Source organism: Panthera leo, chromosome C1 (assembly GCF_018350215.1).
Source record: "Panthera leo isolate Ple1 chromosome C1, P.leo_Ple1_pat1.1, whole genome shotgun sequence".
Lineage (NCBI taxonomy): Eukaryota > Metazoa > Chordata > Mammalia > Carnivora > Felidae > Panthera > Panthera leo.
In genome coordinates, this window is record NC_056686.1 from 173,115,556 (window position 1) to 173,136,871 (window position 21,316).

The 21,316-nt window shown below is 36.6% G+C and overlaps 1 protein-coding gene across 2 annotated transcripts in view; it reads right to left on the bottom strand.

Annotated features, from left to right (window-relative positions):
- Positions 1-11,288: 11,288 nt before the first annotated feature.
- ZSWIM2 (zinc finger SWIM-type containing 2) overlaps positions 11,289-21,316 on the bottom strand; it is a 36,548-nt gene continuing 26,520 nt past the window's right edge. For both annotated transcript variants that reach the window (XM_042949395.1, XM_042949394.1), the window contains 4 exons: positions 20,451-20,535; positions 19,645-19,757; positions 13,121-13,274; positions 11,289-12,190 (listed from right to left, as the gene is read on the bottom strand). In XM_042949395.1, the coding sequence (XP_042805329.1) occupies positions 11,384-12,190; positions 13,121-13,274; positions 19,645-19,757; positions 20,451-20,535 (1,159 nt within the window). In that variant the 3' untranslated portion in view covers positions 11,289-11,383. The remainder of the gene's footprint in view (positions 12,191-13,120; positions 13,275-19,644; positions 19,758-20,450; positions 20,536-21,316) is intronic.

Below are 21,316 nucleotides of genomic sequence, written 5' to 3' on the forward strand. Positions count from 1 at the left end.
ATGAGCTGCAAAATAAAATGGAAACGACCATGGCTCAGATTGAAGAGGCAGAGGAGAGAATAGGTGAACTAGAAGATAAAATTATGGAAAAAGAAGAAGCTGAGAAAAAGAGAGATAAAAAAATCCAGGACTATGAGGGGAAAATTAGAGAACTAAGTGATGCACTAAAGAGAAATAATATACGCATAATTGGTATTCCAGAGGAGGAAGAGAGAGGCAAAGGTGCTGAAGGTGTACTTGAAGAAATAATAGCTGAGAACTTCCCGGATCTGGGGAAGGAAAAAGGCACTGAAATCCAAGAGGCACAGAGAACTCCTTTCAGACGTAACTTGAACCGATCTTCTGCACGACATATCATAGTGAAACTGGCAAAATACAAGGATAAAGAGAAAATTCTGAAAGCAGTGAGGGATAAATGTGCACTAACATATAAAAGGAGACCTATAAGACTCGTGACCGATCTCTCTTCTGAAACTTGGCAGGCCAGAAAGGAATGGCAGGAGATCTTCAATGTGATGAACAGGAAAAATATGCAGCCGAGAATCCTTTATCCAGCAAGTCTGTCATTTAGAATAGAAGGAGAGATAAAGGTCTTCCCAAACAAACAAAAACTGAAGGAATTCGTCACCACTAGACAGTCCTACAAGAGATCCTAAGGGGGATCCTGTGAGACAAAGTACCAGAGACATCGCTACAAGCATGAAACATATAGACATCACAATTACTCTAAACCCGTATCTTTCTATAATAACACTGAATGTAAATGGACTAAATGCGCCAACCAAAAGACATATGGTATCAGAATGGATAAAAAAACAAGACCCATCTATTTGCTGTCTACAAGAGACTCATTTTAGACCTGAGGACACCTTCAGATTGAGAGTGAGGGGATGGAGAACTATTTATCATGCTACTGGAAGTCAAAAGAAAGCTGGAGTAGCCATACTTATATCAGACAAACTAGACTTTAAATTAAAGGCTGTAACAAAAGATGAAGAAGGGCATTATATGATAATTACAGGGTCTATCCATCAGCAAGAGCTAACAATTATAAATGTCTATGCGCCGAATACGGGAGCCCCCAAATATATAAAACAATTACTCACAAACATAAGCAACCTTATTGATAAGAATGTGGTAATTGCAGGGGACTTTCACACTCCACTTACAGAAATGGATAGATCATCTAGACACATGGTCAATAAAGAAACAAGGGCCCTGAATGATACATTGGATCAGATGGACTTGACAGATATATTTAGAACTCTCCATCCCAAAGCAACAGAATATACTTTCTTTTCAAGTGCACATGGAACATTCTCCAAGATAGATCACATACTAGGTCACAAAACAGCCCTTCATAAGTATACAAGAATTGAAATCATACCATGCATACTTTCAGACCACAATGCTATGAAGCTTGAAATCAACCACAGGAAAAAGTCTGGAAAACCTCCAAGAGCACCCTACTAAAGAATGAATGGGTCAACCAGGCAATTAGAGAGGAAATTAAAAAATATATGGAAACAAACGAAAATGAAAATACAACAATCCAAACGCTTTGGGATGCAGCGAAGGCAGTCCTGAGAGGAAAATACATTGCAATCCAGGCCTATCTCAAGAAACAAGAAAAATCCCGAATACAAAATCTAACAGCACACCTAAAGGAAATAGAAGCAGAACAGCAAAGACAGCCTAAACCCAGCAGAAGAAGAGAAATAATAAAGATCAGAGCAGAAATAAACAATATAGAATCTAAAAAAACTGTAGAGCAGATCAACGAAACCAAGAGTTGGTTTTTTGAAAAAATAAACAAAATTGATAAACCTCTAGCCAGGCTTCTCAAAAAGAAAAGGGAGATGACCCAAATAGATAAAATCATGAATGAAAATGGAATTATTACAACCAATCCCTCAGAGATACAAGCAATTATCAGGGAATACTATGAAAAATTATATGCCAACAAACTGGACAACCTGGAAGAAATGGACAAATTCCTAAACACCCACACACTTCCAAAACTCAATCAGGAGGAAATAGAAAGCTTGAACAGACCCATAACCAGCGAAGAAATTGAATCAGTTATCAAAAATCTCCCAACAAATAAGAGTCCAGGACCAGATGGCTTCCCAGGGGAGTTCTACCAGACATTTAAAGCAGAAATAATACCTATCCTTCTCAAGCTATTCCAAAAAATAGAAAGGGAAAGAAAACTTCCAGACTCATTCTATGAAGCCAGCATTACTTTGATTCCTAAACCAGACAGAGACCCATTTAAAAAAGAGAACTACAGACCAATATCCCTGATGAATATGGATGAAAAATTCTCAATAAGATACTAGCAAATCGAATTCAACAGCATATAAAAAGAATTATTCACCATGATCAAGTGGGATTCATTCCTGGGATGCAGGGCTGGTTCAACATTTGCAAATCAATCAACGTGATACATCACATTAATAAAAGAAAAGATAAGAACCATATGATCCTGTCAATCGATGCAGAAAAGGCCTTTGACAAAATTCAGCAATGTTTCTTAATAAAAACCCTCAAGAAAGTCGGGATAGAAGGAACATACTTAAAGATCATAAGAGTCATTTATGAAAAGCCCACAGCTAACATCATCCTCAATGAGGAAAAACTGAGAGCTTTTTCCCTGAGATCAGGAAACGACAGGAATGTCCACTCTCACTGCTGTTGTTTAACATAGTGTTGGAAGTGCTAGCATCAGCAATCAGACAACAAAAGGAAATCAAAGGCATCAAAATTGGCAAAGATGAAGTCAAGCTTTCACTTTTTGCAGATGACATGATATTATACATGGAAAATCCGATAGACTCCACCAAAAGTCTGCTAGAACTGATACATGAATTCAGCAAAGTTGCAGGATACAAAATCAATGTACGGAAGTCAGTTGCATTCTTATACACTAACAACGAAGCAACAGAAAGACAAATAAACTGATCCCATTCACAATTGCACCAAGAAGCATAAAATACCTAGAAATAAATCTAACCAAAGATGTAAAGGATCTGTATGCTGAAAAGTATGGAAAGCTTATGAAAGAAATTGAAGAAGATATAAAGAAATGGAAAAAAATTCCGTGCTCATGGATTGGAAGAATATTTTCAAAATGTCAATTTTGAAATTGACTATCCAAAGCTATCTACACATTCAATGCAATCCCAATCAAAATTGCACCAGCATTCTTCTCGAAACTAGAACAAGCAATCCTAAAATTCATATGGAACCACAAAAGGCCCCGAATAGCCAAAGTAATTTTGAAGAAGAAGACCAAAGCAGGAGGCATCACAATCCCAGACTTTAGCCTCTACTACAAAGCTGTCATCATCAAGACAGCATGGTATTGGCACAAAAACAGACACACAGACCAATGGAATAGAATAGAAGCCCCAGAACTAGACCCACAAACATACGGCCAACTAATCTTTGACAAAGCAGGAAAGAACATCCAATGGAAAAAAGACAGTCTCTTTAACAAATGGTGCTGGGAGAACTGGACAGCAACATGCAGAAGGTTGAAACTAGACCACTTTCTGACACCATTCACAAAAATAAACTCAAAATGGATAAAGGACCTGAATGTGAGACAGGAAACCATCAAAACCCTAGAGGAGAAAGCAGGAAAAGACCTCTCTGACCTCAGCCATAGCAATTTCTTACTTGACACATCCCCAAAGGCAAGGGAATTAAAAGCAAAAATGAACTACTGGGACCTCATGAAGATAAAAAGCTTCTGCACAGCATAGGAAACAACCAACAAAACTAAAAGGCAACCAACGGAATGAGAAAAGATATTTGCAAGTGACATATCGGACAAAGGGCTAGTATCCAAAATCTATAAAGAGCTCACCAAACTCCACACCTGAGAAACAAATAACCCAGTGAAGAAATGGGCAGAAAACATGAATAGACACTTCTCTAAAGAAGACATCTGGATGGCCAACAGACACATGAGAAGATGCTCAACATCGCTCCTCATCAGGGAAATACAAATCAAAACCACACTCAGATATCACCTCACGCCAGTCAGAGTGGCCAAAATGAACAAATCAGGGGACTATAGATGCTGGAGAGGTTGTGGAGAAACGGGAACCCTCTTGCACTGTTGGTGGGAATGCAAATTGGTGCAGCCACTCTGGAAAACAGTGTGGAGGTTCCTCCAGAAATTAAAAATAGACCCACCCTATGACCCAGCAATAGCACGGCTAGGAATTTACCCAAGGGATACAGGAGTACTGATTCATAGGGGCACTTGTACCCCAATGTTTATAGCAGCACTCTCAACAATAGCCAAATTATGGAAAGAGCCTAAATGTCCACCAACTGACGAATGGATAAAGAAATTGTGGTTTATATACACAATGGAGTACTACGTGGCAATGAGAAAGAATGAAATATGGCCCTTTGTAGCAACATGGATGGAACTGGAGAGTGTTATGCTAAGTGAAATAAGCCTTACAGAGAAAGACAGATACCATATGTTTTCACTCTTTGGTGGATCCTGAGAAACTTAACAGAAACCCATGGGGGAGGGGAAGAAAAAAAAAGAGGTTAGAGTGGGAGAGAGCCAAAGCATAAGAGACTCTTAAAAACTGAGAACAAACTAAGGGTTGATGGGGGTGGGAGGGAGGGGAGGGTGGGTGATGGGTATTGAGGAGGGCACCTTTTGGGATGAGCACTGGGTGTTATATGGAAACCAATTTGACAATAAATTTCATATATTGGAAAAAAATGCCAGAGTCCTTGAAGGTTTACCATTTCTTGATTTCTCTTCTTTTATACATATTCTCTCCTTTGTAGACCTTGTAGACACTCCCCTACTGAGGATTTTTGGCAACAGATTTATGAACTTTCTTTCCTCCCTAACTCCTCTTATCAAGGAGGATGTTAATGTCTAGGAGGTTGACCCAGTTATTGCCATTGCGTCTCATTCTTCCTTCCTGTTTTCATTCTTGCAGGTTCTTTCTGTCGCCTCCACCAACCTATGGGCATACCTGGAACCTCACTGAAACCTGCCTCCTTCTGAAGTCTCTTCTTCAGGTATCACTTTCTCTGACCCAAACTTCCTGTTTTTGCAGCTTGTCTGCCTAAGAACTCCTGTTTGACCAGTCTTAGTCTCCCAATTCATTTCACTTATTTATCTTGTCTTGTGAGTCAGCCTTTTCCTACAGTCTCTTCTAATTTGTTCAGATTTTGTGTCTCTTTGATCTCTCCCTTGCTGAGGCCTCAAACTTGCTTGCCCCTTTTCCTTTAATTGGAACTGCCTACTGAGATGCAAACCATGATGAATACAACCCTTCAACTTCTCTGGTTACACATAGACTGCATTGTGCTTGCTAAACATCATCCAAATGAGTCAGATTGGTAGCACTGTATAAATGTATAGCCAGCAAACTTAAAAGAACCTTAAAATTGCCTGAATTTCTATCATCCTTCACCAGTTCACTTTCCATTTCTCTCAATAAAATAGTTTCTTTAATTCTTTTCCAATAACCTTAAACCACTTCTTTATTCTCTGCTGACCTAGACTGCAATTTCACCACCTTTTGTATCTAAACCTATCTACATCTATATTAGGCACTGCTCCCTTCAGTTATAGTGGATATGTCCCTGCATCCCACTATAGGCTATCCTGACATCTATGCTCTAGATCCTTCTGTCCTTATCAGCTATCATACACACCAGCTTTATCTGTCTGCTATCAATTATCACACACACCAGATGTATTTTTAATGACATTTAAATAGTTTTAAGTCATAGCTTAAAAAAAAAAAAACCTTGAAACAAACATCTCCTTCCAGTTACTTTTTGTTCTTCTCTCATTCTTAATCTCTTGTCTTGAGTTGTATACATTCCCTGTTTCCATGCCCACACCTGCCATTTTCTCTTCAACCCAATCCAATCTGGACTTTGCTCCCACCACCCCACCAAAACTCTCCTAGCTAAGTTCACTAACATTCTCCTTATTGCTAAAGCAAAATTACATTTTTCAGTCCTGATCTTACCTGACCAATACCTACTAATTGACTAGATTTCCTTCTTTGGTTTTCTAATACCACATATTTTTTTCTTTTTGCCTCCCTCCTATTTGGTCACTTGTCTTCATAATTCAGTAGTTCAACAAATATTATAGAATACTCATGTTTATCAAGCACTGCATGCTAAGCATACAGCAGTAAGCAAGACAACAAGGTCCTTGCCCCAAATATCTTATATTTTAAGGGGGGGAGGAATTAAGTAATTTCACAGAGTCACCAAAAGTTATATGAAGATAGAATAGTTATATTGTTAGATATAACCACATTAGAACATTTCTTACTCTTTTTCAGCCTCCTTTGCTAGTCTATTCTCCTGAGTTTTAATGTTAACATTCTTCAGAGCTCTGTCCAGTGTCATGTATTTACGCTGTATTCACTCCTTGGCTGATATTTATTCATGTAGGTTCCATCAGCATGCCTATGCCCCTTAAATTTGTATTTTCACCCCAAACTTCTTCTGACCTCCAAAGTTATGTTTAAGTGCTTACCTCAGGGTTCGAGCTGTTGGACGCTCCACTCTTTTGTTGCTGTACCACCTAGAACAAATTTTCTGTGGCTCTGCAAGTACTGTGGCTGCAGAAGAGAGGCTGGACAGCGGAGGAGCTTTTCACAGTCTCTAGCAGGAAGTGACAGCCTTCACTTTTTCTTACGTTTCCTTAGTCTGAACTAGTCACAGAGCTCAACCTAACTACAAAGGGGCTAGGAAGTGTAGTAAATGGTCAGAAAGGAACCAGATATCTCTGAGCACAAGTAATAGCTACCACAGAAAAAAGTTTGTTTAGACTTCTATTTCCTCCTTTTTCTTATCAATCACCTTCTAAACGTCTCTTTAATTCAGTAATTTTCTCTATGCCTACAGTAAACTGGAGATGCATTGCCCAGATCAGCCTTCAAAAAAGGACTTGTCTTGGCTCCTGAGCGTGCAATCTGCTAACAGCCTGCAGCTGTCTGCTTCTTTTAGCATCTGCCTCAGCTGCAGAGCATTACCTGGGCCAAGAGCACACCCAAGATAATGGCCTATATCCCATGACTGATTGTGGCGGGAGTATGAACAAGTCTTTACAGTTCTGCTTCTCCCTCTGACAAAGTTGGTTTTCTTTCCCCAGAAAAGGGACCAGGGTAAGGAGAGATGATGAACATCAAAATTTCAAATAAAGACAGGCTCATGTTCCTCCTTTCCACAGGTGTTGATAGTTAATGAACAGCTTGCATACCGATTTCTATTTAAACATTTGCTTTTGGAAGAAATAACCTTTGCCAGTTGGCAATGGGAGGGGTAGGAGAAATTAGGTGAAATATTGGGATTTGAGAGATGAATCATTTCCAGCCCAGCTTGCAATGAGGACCCTGTCATTGGTTAGGGGAACACAGACATCCTGGGCAGAAGGTGTATGCCCAATTATTAAAATTCTCTTTGTTGGTGAGGTATGAGAGTATACCCCTGGGGTAGGAAAATATTCCTTGCATAAAGAATCAGACCTTTGAGAAGTACTGGGGAAACTAATTATTAGGACAATGAGAATGGATGGCTGTTGTCAAGCCCACCGCTACCCTAGAAAAGATATTCACAATGAAACTCCAAGTGTGAAAGCCAACAGACCTTCCTGGTAGCTTACAAAAACACTCTCCTACAGGGAAGCAGGGGAAATACTGAAGATCAGGAGTTACTGGAGTGGTAGAACTCCAGATAAGATTAAATGCCCAATCAAGGCAGGTTAATTATGATAAGATCAGGGTCTGGTTGGGGAAGAATGGGATCCTAACATTTGGGAAGAGAACATTTGGGTGGATGACCCTGTACATTTGGAACCACTTGAATCTTCTGAACTCTCTGAAAATGCTAAAGTAAGCCGACCCTTTCTCTTAAAGAGCTAGCCTGCCCACCCCTCTTACTTGAAGGCAATGCAGAGTCCTCTCTCCACAAAACATCATTTGCCCCCCTCCAGAATCTGACCTTACATTTTTATGGCCACTAGGCATATAATTAAGGTTAAGTCACAGAAGAACTCAGGAATATGCTGGTGCTAATAAGGTCTAATATCCTAAAGAATATGTAAGACCTAGACATTGTGTACTGGAGGAGAATCTGTGGGTCTGAAATCTGATAGTGCTTAATCAAGGGGACCAGAATATATGATAGGGCAGGGTGAGTTTATTGCGAACTTTCCAGGGATATTGGGTTAATCAGCTTGGTGAGGACTACAGGTGATGGTGTATTCACTATGGAGATGACTCCTAGAGACGTGGAAAAAGCAATGCCCAATGCTAAGTTGAAATACCAGAACACCATAGCAAACAGTAGACCAAGGGATTTAAAAACCCATGGAAGCCAGCATGCTGGAGTAAATACACTTTGTAAGGCCAAAAGCCCCACCATCAAAGGCCTGCAAAATATACCACTAACCAAAGTTATAAACTGTTCTGCTTTGAGCACCAGAATCACTAAAAGTTCAGTGGTAGGTCTCTTCTATAACCTAGGGCTGAGAGTAGGAAAGGCCCTTACTAATAGGCTCATGGATATCACGGGGGGGTGGTGGTGGTGGTGGTGACTGGATCTAAATAAAGGCCAAGTGGTAGCACTTAAATGTCAGAATCCAGGTAGATGAAATCATTTAACAAGTGGAAATTTCAAACTAGTAGCCAGGAAATCTGACCCTGCCCCTTGGTAGACACATCGTGCCCCAGAGAGATTCAGGGACTTCTTATTACTAAAATTTTGGGGGTTTCTGTGGACAGAGGCATGCCAGATATCCACTCCAAAATAAAAGACAAATGATCACATCTTGCACTCCCCACAACAGAAGAGGAAGTTTAACACCTGGTTGGTATCTCTGAGTTATGGAGCAGTATATTCCATTATCCCACATCTGGGAATACTGCTGTGGCCCATATGGCTGACACTAATGGCTGTTAGCTTTGGTGGCACTTGGGGCACACAAGAGCTCTGCCACAGGTCTAGATTGTGGTATAAGCAATAATGCTGCTCTGGCCATACAACCTGGAAGGCTCTATAATATTAGAAGTTTTGATGATAAGTAACATGACCAGTGGAGCTTGTGGCAAGCCCATGTATAGGGGAATCACATGTGGTTTCTGAGGTTTTGGAGCAAGGCCATAAAATTTGCCTTTTGAAAAACAATTCATGGCATGCTCTGGTGGAGGAGCCCCTGACCATGGTATTCCACTTGATTGATCATGTATCCATAAATGCCCATCATAAGCTGGAGTCTATTAGAGCCATCATGTCATAAAGTTGGCTGGGTGCAGCAGCAAACCATCATCATGTGGAAGCAGTACATCCAGATAACTTTAGCAGTATCAGAAGGCAAGCTGTATCAGCAGAGAGCCCAGACTGCCATGTCATTCATCAGTATTAATGTTGGACCAGTGTCCCTCCTTTGGTTAATAACCTATGACTGACTGACAGAGAAAAAAATGTGGTCTTGGCTTCTGGATGGGTTGGCTGGATATGTAGGTGAAAACTGAAAATGGATGGCCAACTGCCCTGTAGCCTCACTAGGAGTAGCCTTTAAAGGCAGTGGTAAGAGAAAATTCTCCCAGTGGGTGGAGCTTTCGGCAGGACCCTCACCCATATGTCCATCATCACCTAGCCTGCTTGTCTGCAGTCTTTCAATGTTTCTTCTTCTAGGTCCCTGACCAGGCTGTTAGGTCATTCATTGCTACCCTTGATCTCAGGCCATATCTTCTTCTTCATAAATAGGATTACCTCTATTCTTAGAAATCAGACATCTTCTATGAAATTCATTTTGTCTAATAACAAACCAGAGAACTATTTATCCTCTTCTGCTTTGTCACCTAATTCATATCCCTAACTCTTTCAGGGCAAAGCTTGCTCATAACCTAAGAAATTTTTATTCCAGTAGTTATCTACTCTCCTTTCAAAATCATGGGTGTAGTATTTTATGTATAGTATACTACTGCAATAATAAAAACTCAAATAATTGCAGAATGATCATGATAAGTTTGACTAGTATAGGAATAGTGTCCATAGTATATCTTTCTTTAAACTAAATAATAAATCTTTTTTTTTCCTTACTAACATCCCAATTTCTTATGGTTCTTTTGTATCTCTTTCATATACTTTGCTTTCCAAAGCATTTTCTTTCCTTTTCCTTTTGGAAGAATTCTTTTAAAAAGAATATCAATTAGAACATAAATAATATTTGATTACTTGGAAAGTTATTTTGCAGTTTGCTTCACCTTAACTTACCAAGGGAAAAAAAAAGGCTGATAAAATTTGTGATTGCTGACAAATGTATTTGGTCCTCCATTTGCATATCAAAAATGAACCAAATTTTCCATTAATTTAAAAATGTAGCTCATGGTCTAATGAACTCTCGGTTACTATTTCTGAACTACATTTTAGTGATTTCTGTCTGTGATTAACTTCAATTTAGTCATTTCTTTAAATTCAAATGCTATTTCAAAGAACTTTCTCTGCTTGATGTCTTCAAGATCTGTTTCATAGAACTATGTATTCCATTAACACTGTGACAAAAATATTATGTGAGGTTTTTTTCCTTGTCATAGATAATAAAAGTCAATGAAATAATATCAATATTTTAATACAAAAATTTGAAAAGTACTGAGCCATAAATTTTTTAAAAAAAAGCAAAATAAGAATCTAAGGGTTATATTTTTCAAGTGAATATTTTGAAACAATAGTTCATTATTTTGGAAATGGGGCTGGTTTAAAAAAAACAGATCCTTAATACTGATTGTATCAAGAAATTTGGTAGTACTTACAAGTTTCTTGAAATAAGTGAAACCATTGTAAATGTGGCATAACTTACAGCACTATATTTTATTTTACTTTAATGTATAAAAAATACCTTTATGGATATAAAGTGAAAGAGACAACTACCATCTGGATTTTCTATAGGTTTGTGTGAATATTCCTATAGGTTTGTATGAATATTAAAATGCAAAAAATACACAAAGACCTAGAAAGAATCCTTCCATGTTACATGTATCAAGTTCAATGTTTAAAAACAGTGACTCCATGCAAGGAAAATCTATTTCCTTAATTTAAGTAAAAATAGTTATTTTAATCAGTATGAAATAAAATTTTTAAAAATTATTCATAATTAATATCCTGAACATATTGATCAAAGCACCTAATGATTTAAGTCTTATAAGGAATGGGGTCATTTAAGTGTAGCTAATCATTCAAATAGGCAAAATGACAACAAAGAATTCTATACACATTTGTCAAGAATATACGATGTTTATGTTCTACAAATGAAACATTTTTATGTTCAATATTCAAACATTTTCTGATGTTAATAAAACATGCATCTTCATAACTGAACTCCTTCCAATATTAAAGATAGCTCAGTACTTTTTGTATTTAAAGGGTGAGATATAGGCCTTCTTGACAGATTACATTTTTGTCTAACTTTTCTCATATAATTACTATATCTTTTAGACAAACTAAGTTTACTTGTACCCCAACTGACAATAAGATTTAAATCTTCTTGTAGTGAAGTATTTGATCTCTTCTTGTCTTTTATTCTAGTACCAAGAGTCTTCTTTGGATTGTGGTTAATATGTTTACAGTCCTTGGCCATCTTCTGGCTTTGACTAGTGTGCCATTTTTCACTGATACATGGGCTTTCCATTGCCGTGAGACATATAATATTCTTGTTAGTAATGGAAGGAAGAAATGCTTGAGATGACATTTTTCCAGTGTGTTCAGTGAGTGAATCTTGAAGATACTTGGGGAAATGTTGGCTAATTTTATATTCATAGATTAATCTTCTTGAGTTTGAATCATCTAACTTGATGGAGAATAGATCATCTATTGTTATATTCTGATAGGTATCTGTTGGACTTTCAGGTGTATTCAACTTTTCAGAATCATGTTGAGGTATGCTAGGTAAAATTTCAAGTCTATTTTGTTTTAAGACTAATCCAGTACCAGGAATGAAAAGTTCTGGTTCTTCCTGTTTTGACAGATGAGTGATGTTTGTGTTTGAAATGGACTGATGTGTGTGTCCATTTACTGCTGTATCTTTCCAGATTAAAGGGTTATATATAACTTGTCCATCAATAGGGCATGAATTGCACTTGTATAATAACCAACTGTCAATACATTTCCTATGAAACTAAAAAAAAAATTACGAATTAATCAGAGATATAATTGTCTTGTTTATAATGTACATTATCTATGCAAATTTCTCCAGGTTTCATTATTATGTTATTATTAAAACTAGCAAAATGGAAGATAACTATAATTTATCAAGTTTTATTGAAATATTTTGAAGAGTAAAACTGAATTGGTTATGGACTGATGTCTATTTTCAACACTAAAATGGAAATCCTTCTATGGATTTTTTTTGTAATCTCATGAAATCTTACTACTTAAGTCATCAATTTCACTGTTGCTTTCTAATGAATGACATGTATTAAATAATAAAAACAGTCATAACCAACTAGACTTGGAAATAGATCTGGTAATGGTAAGATATAAAATGGTAAAATATAAGATATAAAAAGATATAAAAATAAATCACATTCTTGGGAAGAAAACAACCTATCAGACATTTTAAATAAAGGTGACTCTAAAGCTATAAATATTTACAGTAACTTTATTTCAGAAAAAAACCTGGTTACCAAATATATAATGATCAAACAACATTAGACTTTAATTCTAGTGAATTCATTTGAAATAAAAACTATGTCAAATTAAGCATCTGTTTCATCCAAAGAATCACAAAACACGTTAAGTTAATATTCTATAAGCTTTTTCTTTCTGCAAGTAACTGAAGTAAGATAAAATAATCTAACTTGAAGAGCCATTTATCTTTTCTGGATAGCATATACAGAAATGAGTCCTAATCAACAAAAATCCATCCACAGGGGACAGAGCTGCCTTCTCAATGGTCTCTGCTACGGCTCTTCTACCATACGCTGTTCAATATGAACATCTCTGCACATGATATAACTAAAAAGTGACAGGAGAAACTTAAACTGTCAATTCATTTATAAACACTGGCCCTACAAGGAAAGACAAACTAAAATGATGTGACTTCTACCTTGTGAGCACATGGTAGCAATCTTGTATGTTGACCAAGACAAAATGCCTTCAAACAAAGTCGACACTGGTAGCCTGGAGCAAGCAGCTTACTAGTTTTTGTAATCAGTAAGAGAGGCAGTGACTTTACCACTTGTTTTGGTGTGTAAACTTGGCTGAATGAGAATGAGCAGAAAGATATGTTTATATGTGATTATAGATCAGGAAGTAGTCAATAGCACAGGTAAATTACCTCCATATAAATAATGTAAACGATTCCAATATTTTCTTGAACTGAAGGTAATAAATCTCATACACTATAAAGTTAAAAAATCTACTATATTGATGCTGAACAAGATAGATCCAACTTCAACATCAACTTCATAAATAACAAAATTTAATTTAGTCATTTCAAATAAAAACCCTAACCTGAAATTTTTTGATTTGCACTTTTTAATGTATATGAAACAAGAACAAAATTTTAATAAGAAACATATACTCAAATTATTTCAGTCTGAGCCAACACATACACCTTGTGTTTAGAAAAATACAATCCAATTCACTCTGCCATCTGGTAGGAAGTAAGGGGCACAGTAAGCCACATTAAATATTTCAGGCTACTATGATAAATTGGTAGATACGAATCTAGGAGGAAACTCATTTTCCCTTGGGATACGTTTACTACTTTAGTGTTGTTAGACTATGTTAATGTGACTCTAAAAGTACCAAACCCATTTTTGTACCAGAAGTACGAACCAACATAACTCAGATCAATGTAAATTAACTGCTAGTTGATGCCATTACCAACTGATGACACAGATAAACATTTAAAAACACAACTTAGCTAAAGGTTAGACACAATCCTATTATTCAAAAGTCATTCAGAACATAGTTCAAATACAGGCATACCTTGGAGATATTGTGGGTTTGGTTCCAGACCACCACAATAAAGTGAGTACCACAGTAAAGCAAGCCAAATGAATTTTTTGGTTTTCAGTACACATAAAAGTTATGTTTACATTATACTGTAATCTATTAAGTGTGCGATAATACTATGTTTGAGAAAGCAATATACATACTTGAACTAAAAAATGCCTTACTGTTAAAAATGCTAACGTTATTTGAGCTGTGAGTGCATTATAATATTTTGCTGGTCTTGTCTCAATGTTAAAGACTGCTGACTGATCAGGGTGCTGGTTGCTGAAGGTTGGAATGGCTGAGACAATTTTTTAAAACAAGATAACAATGAAGTTTGCCTCATCAACTGACACTTCCTTCCATGGATGATTTTTCTGTAGCATGTGATGCTGCTTGATTGCAGTTTACCCACAGAAGAACTTATTTCAAAATTAATCAATACTCTTAAACCCCTACAGCTGCTTTATTAACTAAGTTGATATAATATTCTAAATCCTTTGTTGTCATTCCAACAATCTTTACAGCATCTTCACCAGGAATAGATTCTCTCTCAAGAAACCACTTTCTTTGCTCATCCATAGGAAGCAACCCCTCACCTATTTAAGTTTTATCATGAGATTGCAGCAATTCAGTCACATATTCAGGCTCCACTTCTAATTCTATTTCCTTTGCTATTTCCACCATATCTGCAGTTACTTCCTCCACTGAAATAGTGAACCCCTCAAAATCATCCATGAGGGTTGGAATCAACTTCTTCCAAACTCTTGTTAATGTTAATATTATGACCTCTCCCCATGAATAATGTTCTTAATGGCATCTAGAATGGTGAATTTTTTTCCAGAAGGTTTTCAATTTACTTTGCCAGATCCATCAGAGGAGTCAGTATGACAACTATAGCCTTACAAAATGTATTTCCACACTTCTGGGGAAGATGGCAGAGTAGGAGTATCTTAGAATCACCTTGTCCCATTTGTACACCTACATAACACTCACATCAGGTTAAATAACCCAAAAAATGACATGAAGACTGGAAGAACAGACTGTTCACAGCTAAATGTAGGGAAGAGTCTACATCAAAGAAGGTAAGGAGGGTGGAGATGCAGTTGGGAGCCAAACTGACCTGTGGTACTGTCCAGAATGGGGAGAGATGCCATTAGTGTGGAAAGGGGGGAGGACCAGACCCCAAACCAGGCACTTCAGGCATGGGGAATCTGCACTGGGAAGACAAATCCCCATAACATTTAGCTATGAAAACTAGAGGGGCCTAACTTTGTGAGTTCTTATAATCAGTGGGGCTTAACAACTGGAACTTTAAAAATCAAAAGGGTTGGCTCTGGGAGAGCCAGAGGGATAAGAAACTGAGTCTCCACCCTAAAAGAGCAAAACAAACAGCCCCACTGAGATCAGCATAGAAACAGCAGTTTAAAAAACGCCTGGGATATACAGGAAGGAGATGTATTTGCAAATCTCAGAGTATGTGCTGGAGAGGAAGCAATCTTTGGGAGATAATTCCAAGAACCAAATAGCTGGTGGGCACCATTTCCCTCCCCTAGCCCCCAGTCTAGATACACAGACATGTGTGGGAATAAGTGCAGTGCCAACACTCAAATGGGAAAACATCCCATGCTCATGGATTGAAAAAAAATATTGTTAAAATGTCCATACTACCCAAAGCAATCTACAGCTTTAATGCAATCTCTATAAAAATACTAACAGGGGCACCTGGGTGGCTCAGTCAGTTAAAGCATCTGACTTTAGCTAAGGTCATGATCTCATGGTTCGTAGGTTTGAGCCCCACACTGGGCTCTCTTCTGTCAGCACAGAGCCTGCTTCAGATCCTCTGTCTCTCTTTCTGCCCTTCCCCCACTTTCATGCAGGCGCTCTCTCTCTCTCTCTCTCTCTCAAAATAAATAAATAAACTTAAAAAAAAACTACCAACAGCATTTTTCACAGAACTAGAACAACCCTAAAATTTGTATGGAATCACAAAAGACCCTGAATAGTCAAAGACATCTTGAAAAAGAAAAACAAAGCTGGAGGTATCACAATTCCAGATTTCAAGTTGTATTACAAAGCTGTAGTAATCAAAAGAGTATGGTACTGGCAGAAAAACAGACATATAGATCAATGGAGCAGAACAGAAAGTCCAAAAATAAACCCACAATTATATGGCCAATTAATCGTCAACAAAGGTGGCAAGAATATGCAATGGAAGAAAAGTATCTTCAATAAATGGTTTGTGGACCAGCTGCACAGTTATATGCAAAAGAATGAAACTGGACCATTCTCTTACATCATATACAAATATCAATTCAAAATGGATTGCAGACCTAAATGTGAGACCTGAAACCATAAAAATCATAGAAGAGAGCACAGGCAGTAACTCTTCAAATATCAGCCATAAGAACATCTTTCTAGCTATGTCTCTTGAGGAAAGAGAAGCAAAAGCAAAAAAAAAAAAGACAAAAAACCTATTAGGACTACATCAAAATAAGAATAAAAAAAACTTCTGCACGGCAAAGTAAACAACAAACAAAACTAAAAGCCAACCTACTGAATGGGAGAAGATATTTACAAATGACTTATCTGACAAGTGGTTAGCATCTAAAATGTATAAAGAACTTACAAAACTCAACACGAATCAAATAATCTAATTAAAAGTGGGCAGAGGACGTGAACAGACATTTCTTCAGTGAAGACTTACAGATGGTCAACAGACACATGGAAAGATGCTCAACATCACTAAATCAGGGAATCACAATAAGATATCACCTCACACCTTCCAGAATGGCTAAAATAAAAAATACAAGCAACAACATGTGTTGGTGAGAATGTGGACAAAAAAGGAACCCTCTTGTACTATTGGTGGGAATGCAAACTGGTATGGCCCAATTATTAAAGACAATATGGAGGTTCCTCAAAAAATTAAAAATAGAAGTACTCTATGATCCAGTAATCACACTACTGGGTATTACCCAAAGAATATGAAAACACCAATTTGAGAGAATATATGTGCCCCTATATTTATTGCAGCATTATACACAATAGCCAAATTATGGAAACAACCCAAATGTCCACTGATAGATGAGTGGACAAAGAAGATAGATGAATGGACAAAAAAGAAGTATACACACACACACTGGAATATTACTCAGCCATAAAAACGAATGAAATCTTGCCATTTATGACAACATGGGATGTAGAGGGTATAATGTTAAGTGAAATAAGTCAGTCAGAAAAAGACAAATACTGTATGATTTCACTCATATGTGGAATTTAAGAAACAAAACAAAGAAAAAAAGAGATAAGCCAAAAAACTCTCTTTTTTTTAAGTATTTACTTATTTTGAGAGAGAGAGAGATAGAGACAGAGAGAGAGAGAGATAGAGAGAGAGAGGGAGAGAGAGACAGAATGAGAGTAGGGGAAGGGCAGAGAGACAGGGAGAGAGAGAGAGTTCCAAGCAGGCTCCCCCAGCATGGGGCTTGAACTTATGAACCATGAGATAATGACCTGAGCCAAAATCAAGAGTTGGGCACTAAACTAACTGAGGCACCCTGGCACCTCAAAAAACTCTTAACTATAGAGAACAAATTGGTGGTTACCAAAGGGGAGGTGGGTGGGGGATGCATGAAGTATGTGAAGAGGATTGAATACAGTTATCAGGATGAGAACTGAGTTATATGTAGAATTGTTGAATCACTCTATTGTGTACCTGAAACTAATATAACACTGTATGTCAATTATACTGGAATTAAAATTTAGAAATGTATTTCTTAAATAATAAGACTTGAAAGTCAAAATTACTCATTGATTCATGGGTTGCATGCTATGTTCTATTGTGTTTCTAATCACTCTACAGATATATTTCCATAATATTGCAGAAACTGCTTTTACCAAGATCATCTAATTGTCAACTAAAAAAAATACCTGTGATTGTCAACTAAAAAAAAATACCTGTGTATTTTTATTATTTAATGTGGTGAGTATTCCTTATCTTGAAACTCTCTCCTTTTATTTAATCCACTTTCTCTGCCTAGAATGTTTCTCTACCTTAATGTTCTCTTGTCTCTATCTACAATATCTTCAACACATTTAGTTATACAATTTATTATCCAAATAGGTTGAAGTGTAATAGCCAGAGCCTAGGAACCTAGCCAGAGCCAGAGGAAATGGAGATGTAGAGCCTTAGTATAGGCTTATTATATACCCACACGTTATTTTATGCTTCATAAGAGCTGTGGTCTACAAAGTATCTGAAGCACCCACAGGACATGGGTAAATATCCACTGGATTGGACAGAAATGTATGTGTGTTTTTGTGTTAATGAGAGTAAGGACAATTTTTATTTGGATAATTCACTAAAATTATTATTATTACTAATAAAGGGACTTTATTTATTTATTCATTCATTCATTCATTCATTCATTCAGAGAGAGAGTGCAAGTGGAGGAGGTGCAGAGGAAAAGGAAGGGAGAGAATCTTAAGCAGGCCCCACATTCAGTGCAGAGCCCAGCATGGGGATCCATCTCATGACTGTGAGATCATGACCTGAGCCGAAATTGAGTCAGACACTTAACTGACTGAGTCACCCAGGTGCCCCTGAAGTTATTTTTAAAAACTAATTTTATCCCATATCCTTTCAAAATTATTTCTTTTGTATATTTTTATAGCTAATGTGTTAATAATACACAGTATATTTAATTTTCTTTAATAAGGAATATGACAAAAAATTTGAAGGCCTGTCCACTAATAAACAGCTCAATCAAGGTTGTGAAATACAACCAATCCACTCAGCATTCTTCCTCCATGAGGGAGAAACAGTGAGGGAGTGAGGCAGAAAAGACTTCCTTCCCCTAGAGATCAATCGCTTCAAAACAAGTATCAAATCCCCCTGTATTTTTTTAATAACTTATGTCATTTTTAATTTTACATTTACTTAGATGATCAATCATTTACTGAGGAAACTACTATATCCCTAATGCCTAGTAGAATCTCTGGTAGTATTAATAATAACAGACATTATTTGAGTATTTGCTGTGTGTCTGAACCATTTTATATTCACAAAATTCCTATGAGGCTGGTTTTATAATTATCCACATTTTATTTATTTATTTATTTATTTATTCATTTATTTATTTACTTACTTATTTACTTATTTATTTATTATTTTTTAATGTTTCAGAGAGAGAGAGACAGAGCATGAGCAGAGCAGGAGCAGAGAGAGAGGGAGACACAGAATCTGAAGCAGGCTAGTAGGCTCTGAGTTGTCAGCACAGAGCCTAATGTGGGACTCGAACTCACGAGCCACAAGATGATGACCTGAGTTGAAGTCAGACATTCAACTGATTGAGCCACCCAGGCACCCATCCACATTTTAAAGATGAAAAAAATGTGGAAGAGAAGCAAAGTAGTTAACTAGCCCAAAAGTCACACTGCCAACTTATAGTTGTACAAGGATTAGATTCAGGCAGTCTGACTCTAAAACCTTCCTTTTTACTTGCATAATAATGTTACTAGGATATAATTAATATTTACTGAATAAAGGAATGAATAAAACTTATTCAAACTGAAAAATTATTTAAATGTCCCAAGTCACAAAAGAAATGTAAGCTTCACTGAGAATCTTACCCTTGCTTTCCTTGAAAATGTGGCATCTTTTCTTCTGTCTCATTTTTAATATCTACATATTTTATAGTTTCATCTGATCTCTTTTCTAGTGATCTCCATCTTTGATTTCTCTTCTGTAATAGGTAAAAATAAATGTTACTTTGCAAATCATGGAAATTTTTAATTTTGTGGATTAAAATCAGCCACATATTAACAACATAATGTGAATAATATTCATTTAAAAATTTTTAACATTAAAAATTTATAAATTATTAGTGAGTCTAATATACTATTGTACAGCTACTATAATAACATTACTTTTTAAGGTAAGAATATTAATGAATAATGGTAATTTTTTTGTGGATGTTTTATCTTGTCTAATAGGTAGAAGGTAGAATTATTATTCAACATCAGGAGGCATTTACTTCTAAGTATACAGTATAAAGGATTGAAATAAAATTTCATTATTGTTGATGTAAGAAAATTTAAAACCATAAGTTGTTGTCAATAAGTTATGCCAATTAGAAATGCTGAGCTTTTTTTAAAATGAATTTTCAAGTTTAGTGGCTGTAATTCCAATACTTAAGATTTATGTGTAATGTCATCAGATGTTTGTTATTGTTATTTTATAAACTACCAATGTGAGAGTTAGTTGCACTGTACATCTCTATGAAAAAGAATTCTCCTAAATATATAGTCTTAGGTTTTTATTAAAAAACAATCATCTCTATTCCAAAGTGTTATGTATTATTATTCTTAGATTTACTTTATTTAGATTTACAACAGGATAAATACAAACACCATATAATTCAAGATGGAAACTGTACCTCACGAAATGTAAAGGGATGAGAAAGATGGCAGCAACTATCAAAACATTCCTGGCATAAGTGATATTCTATGCATTTGGTACACCTAAAAAGGCAAAATATTAAGACATACAAGAAAAAAACCAATTATTTTGATGGTTTTGGTGAAAAATTCCAGCTAAAATTTCCTGGGAACTAGGCAGATAGGACAAGTCCCATCTTTTCTCACCTGTTATTATCTTCCTACCACTACTGTAACAAATTACAGCAAAGTTAGCAGCTTAACAACACAACTTAATTATCTTATAGTTTTGTAGGATAGAAGGCTGACATAGGTCTCAAGGGACCAAAATCAAAGGGTCAACAGGGTTGCATTTGTTTCTGGAGGTTCTAAAGGGGACCCCTTTCCTTGGTCTTTCCATTTTCTAGAAGCTGTCTACCTTCCTTGGCTTAGCTTGTTGTCCTTTCCTTTATCTTCAAAGCAAGCAATGCTTTGTCTCTCTGGGCTTTTCTTCCAAAGTCACATCTCCCTCTGACTCTTTTTTTTGCCTCCCTTTCCACTTTTAAGAACACTTGTGATTACACTGGGCCCAGGCAATCAAGAATAATCTTCTTACTTCAAGGTCAGGTGTTTAGCAATCTTAATTACGTCTGCAACCTTAATTCCCCTAAGTTAGGTAAGTTCTGGGCATAAGAATGTGGACATATTTGGGAAGGCATTATTTTGTCTACCACACAATCCTTCCATGATTTCTTTCCACAGTACCTTAATTTTCATTTCTTTCTTTATCTAAATTCCTATAGGATTTATAGCCTATTAGATATTCTATCATTTGATTAGCCAGTGTTTTCCAATTGTTTCAAGAATGCGAGTTGTGCTTAGCAGA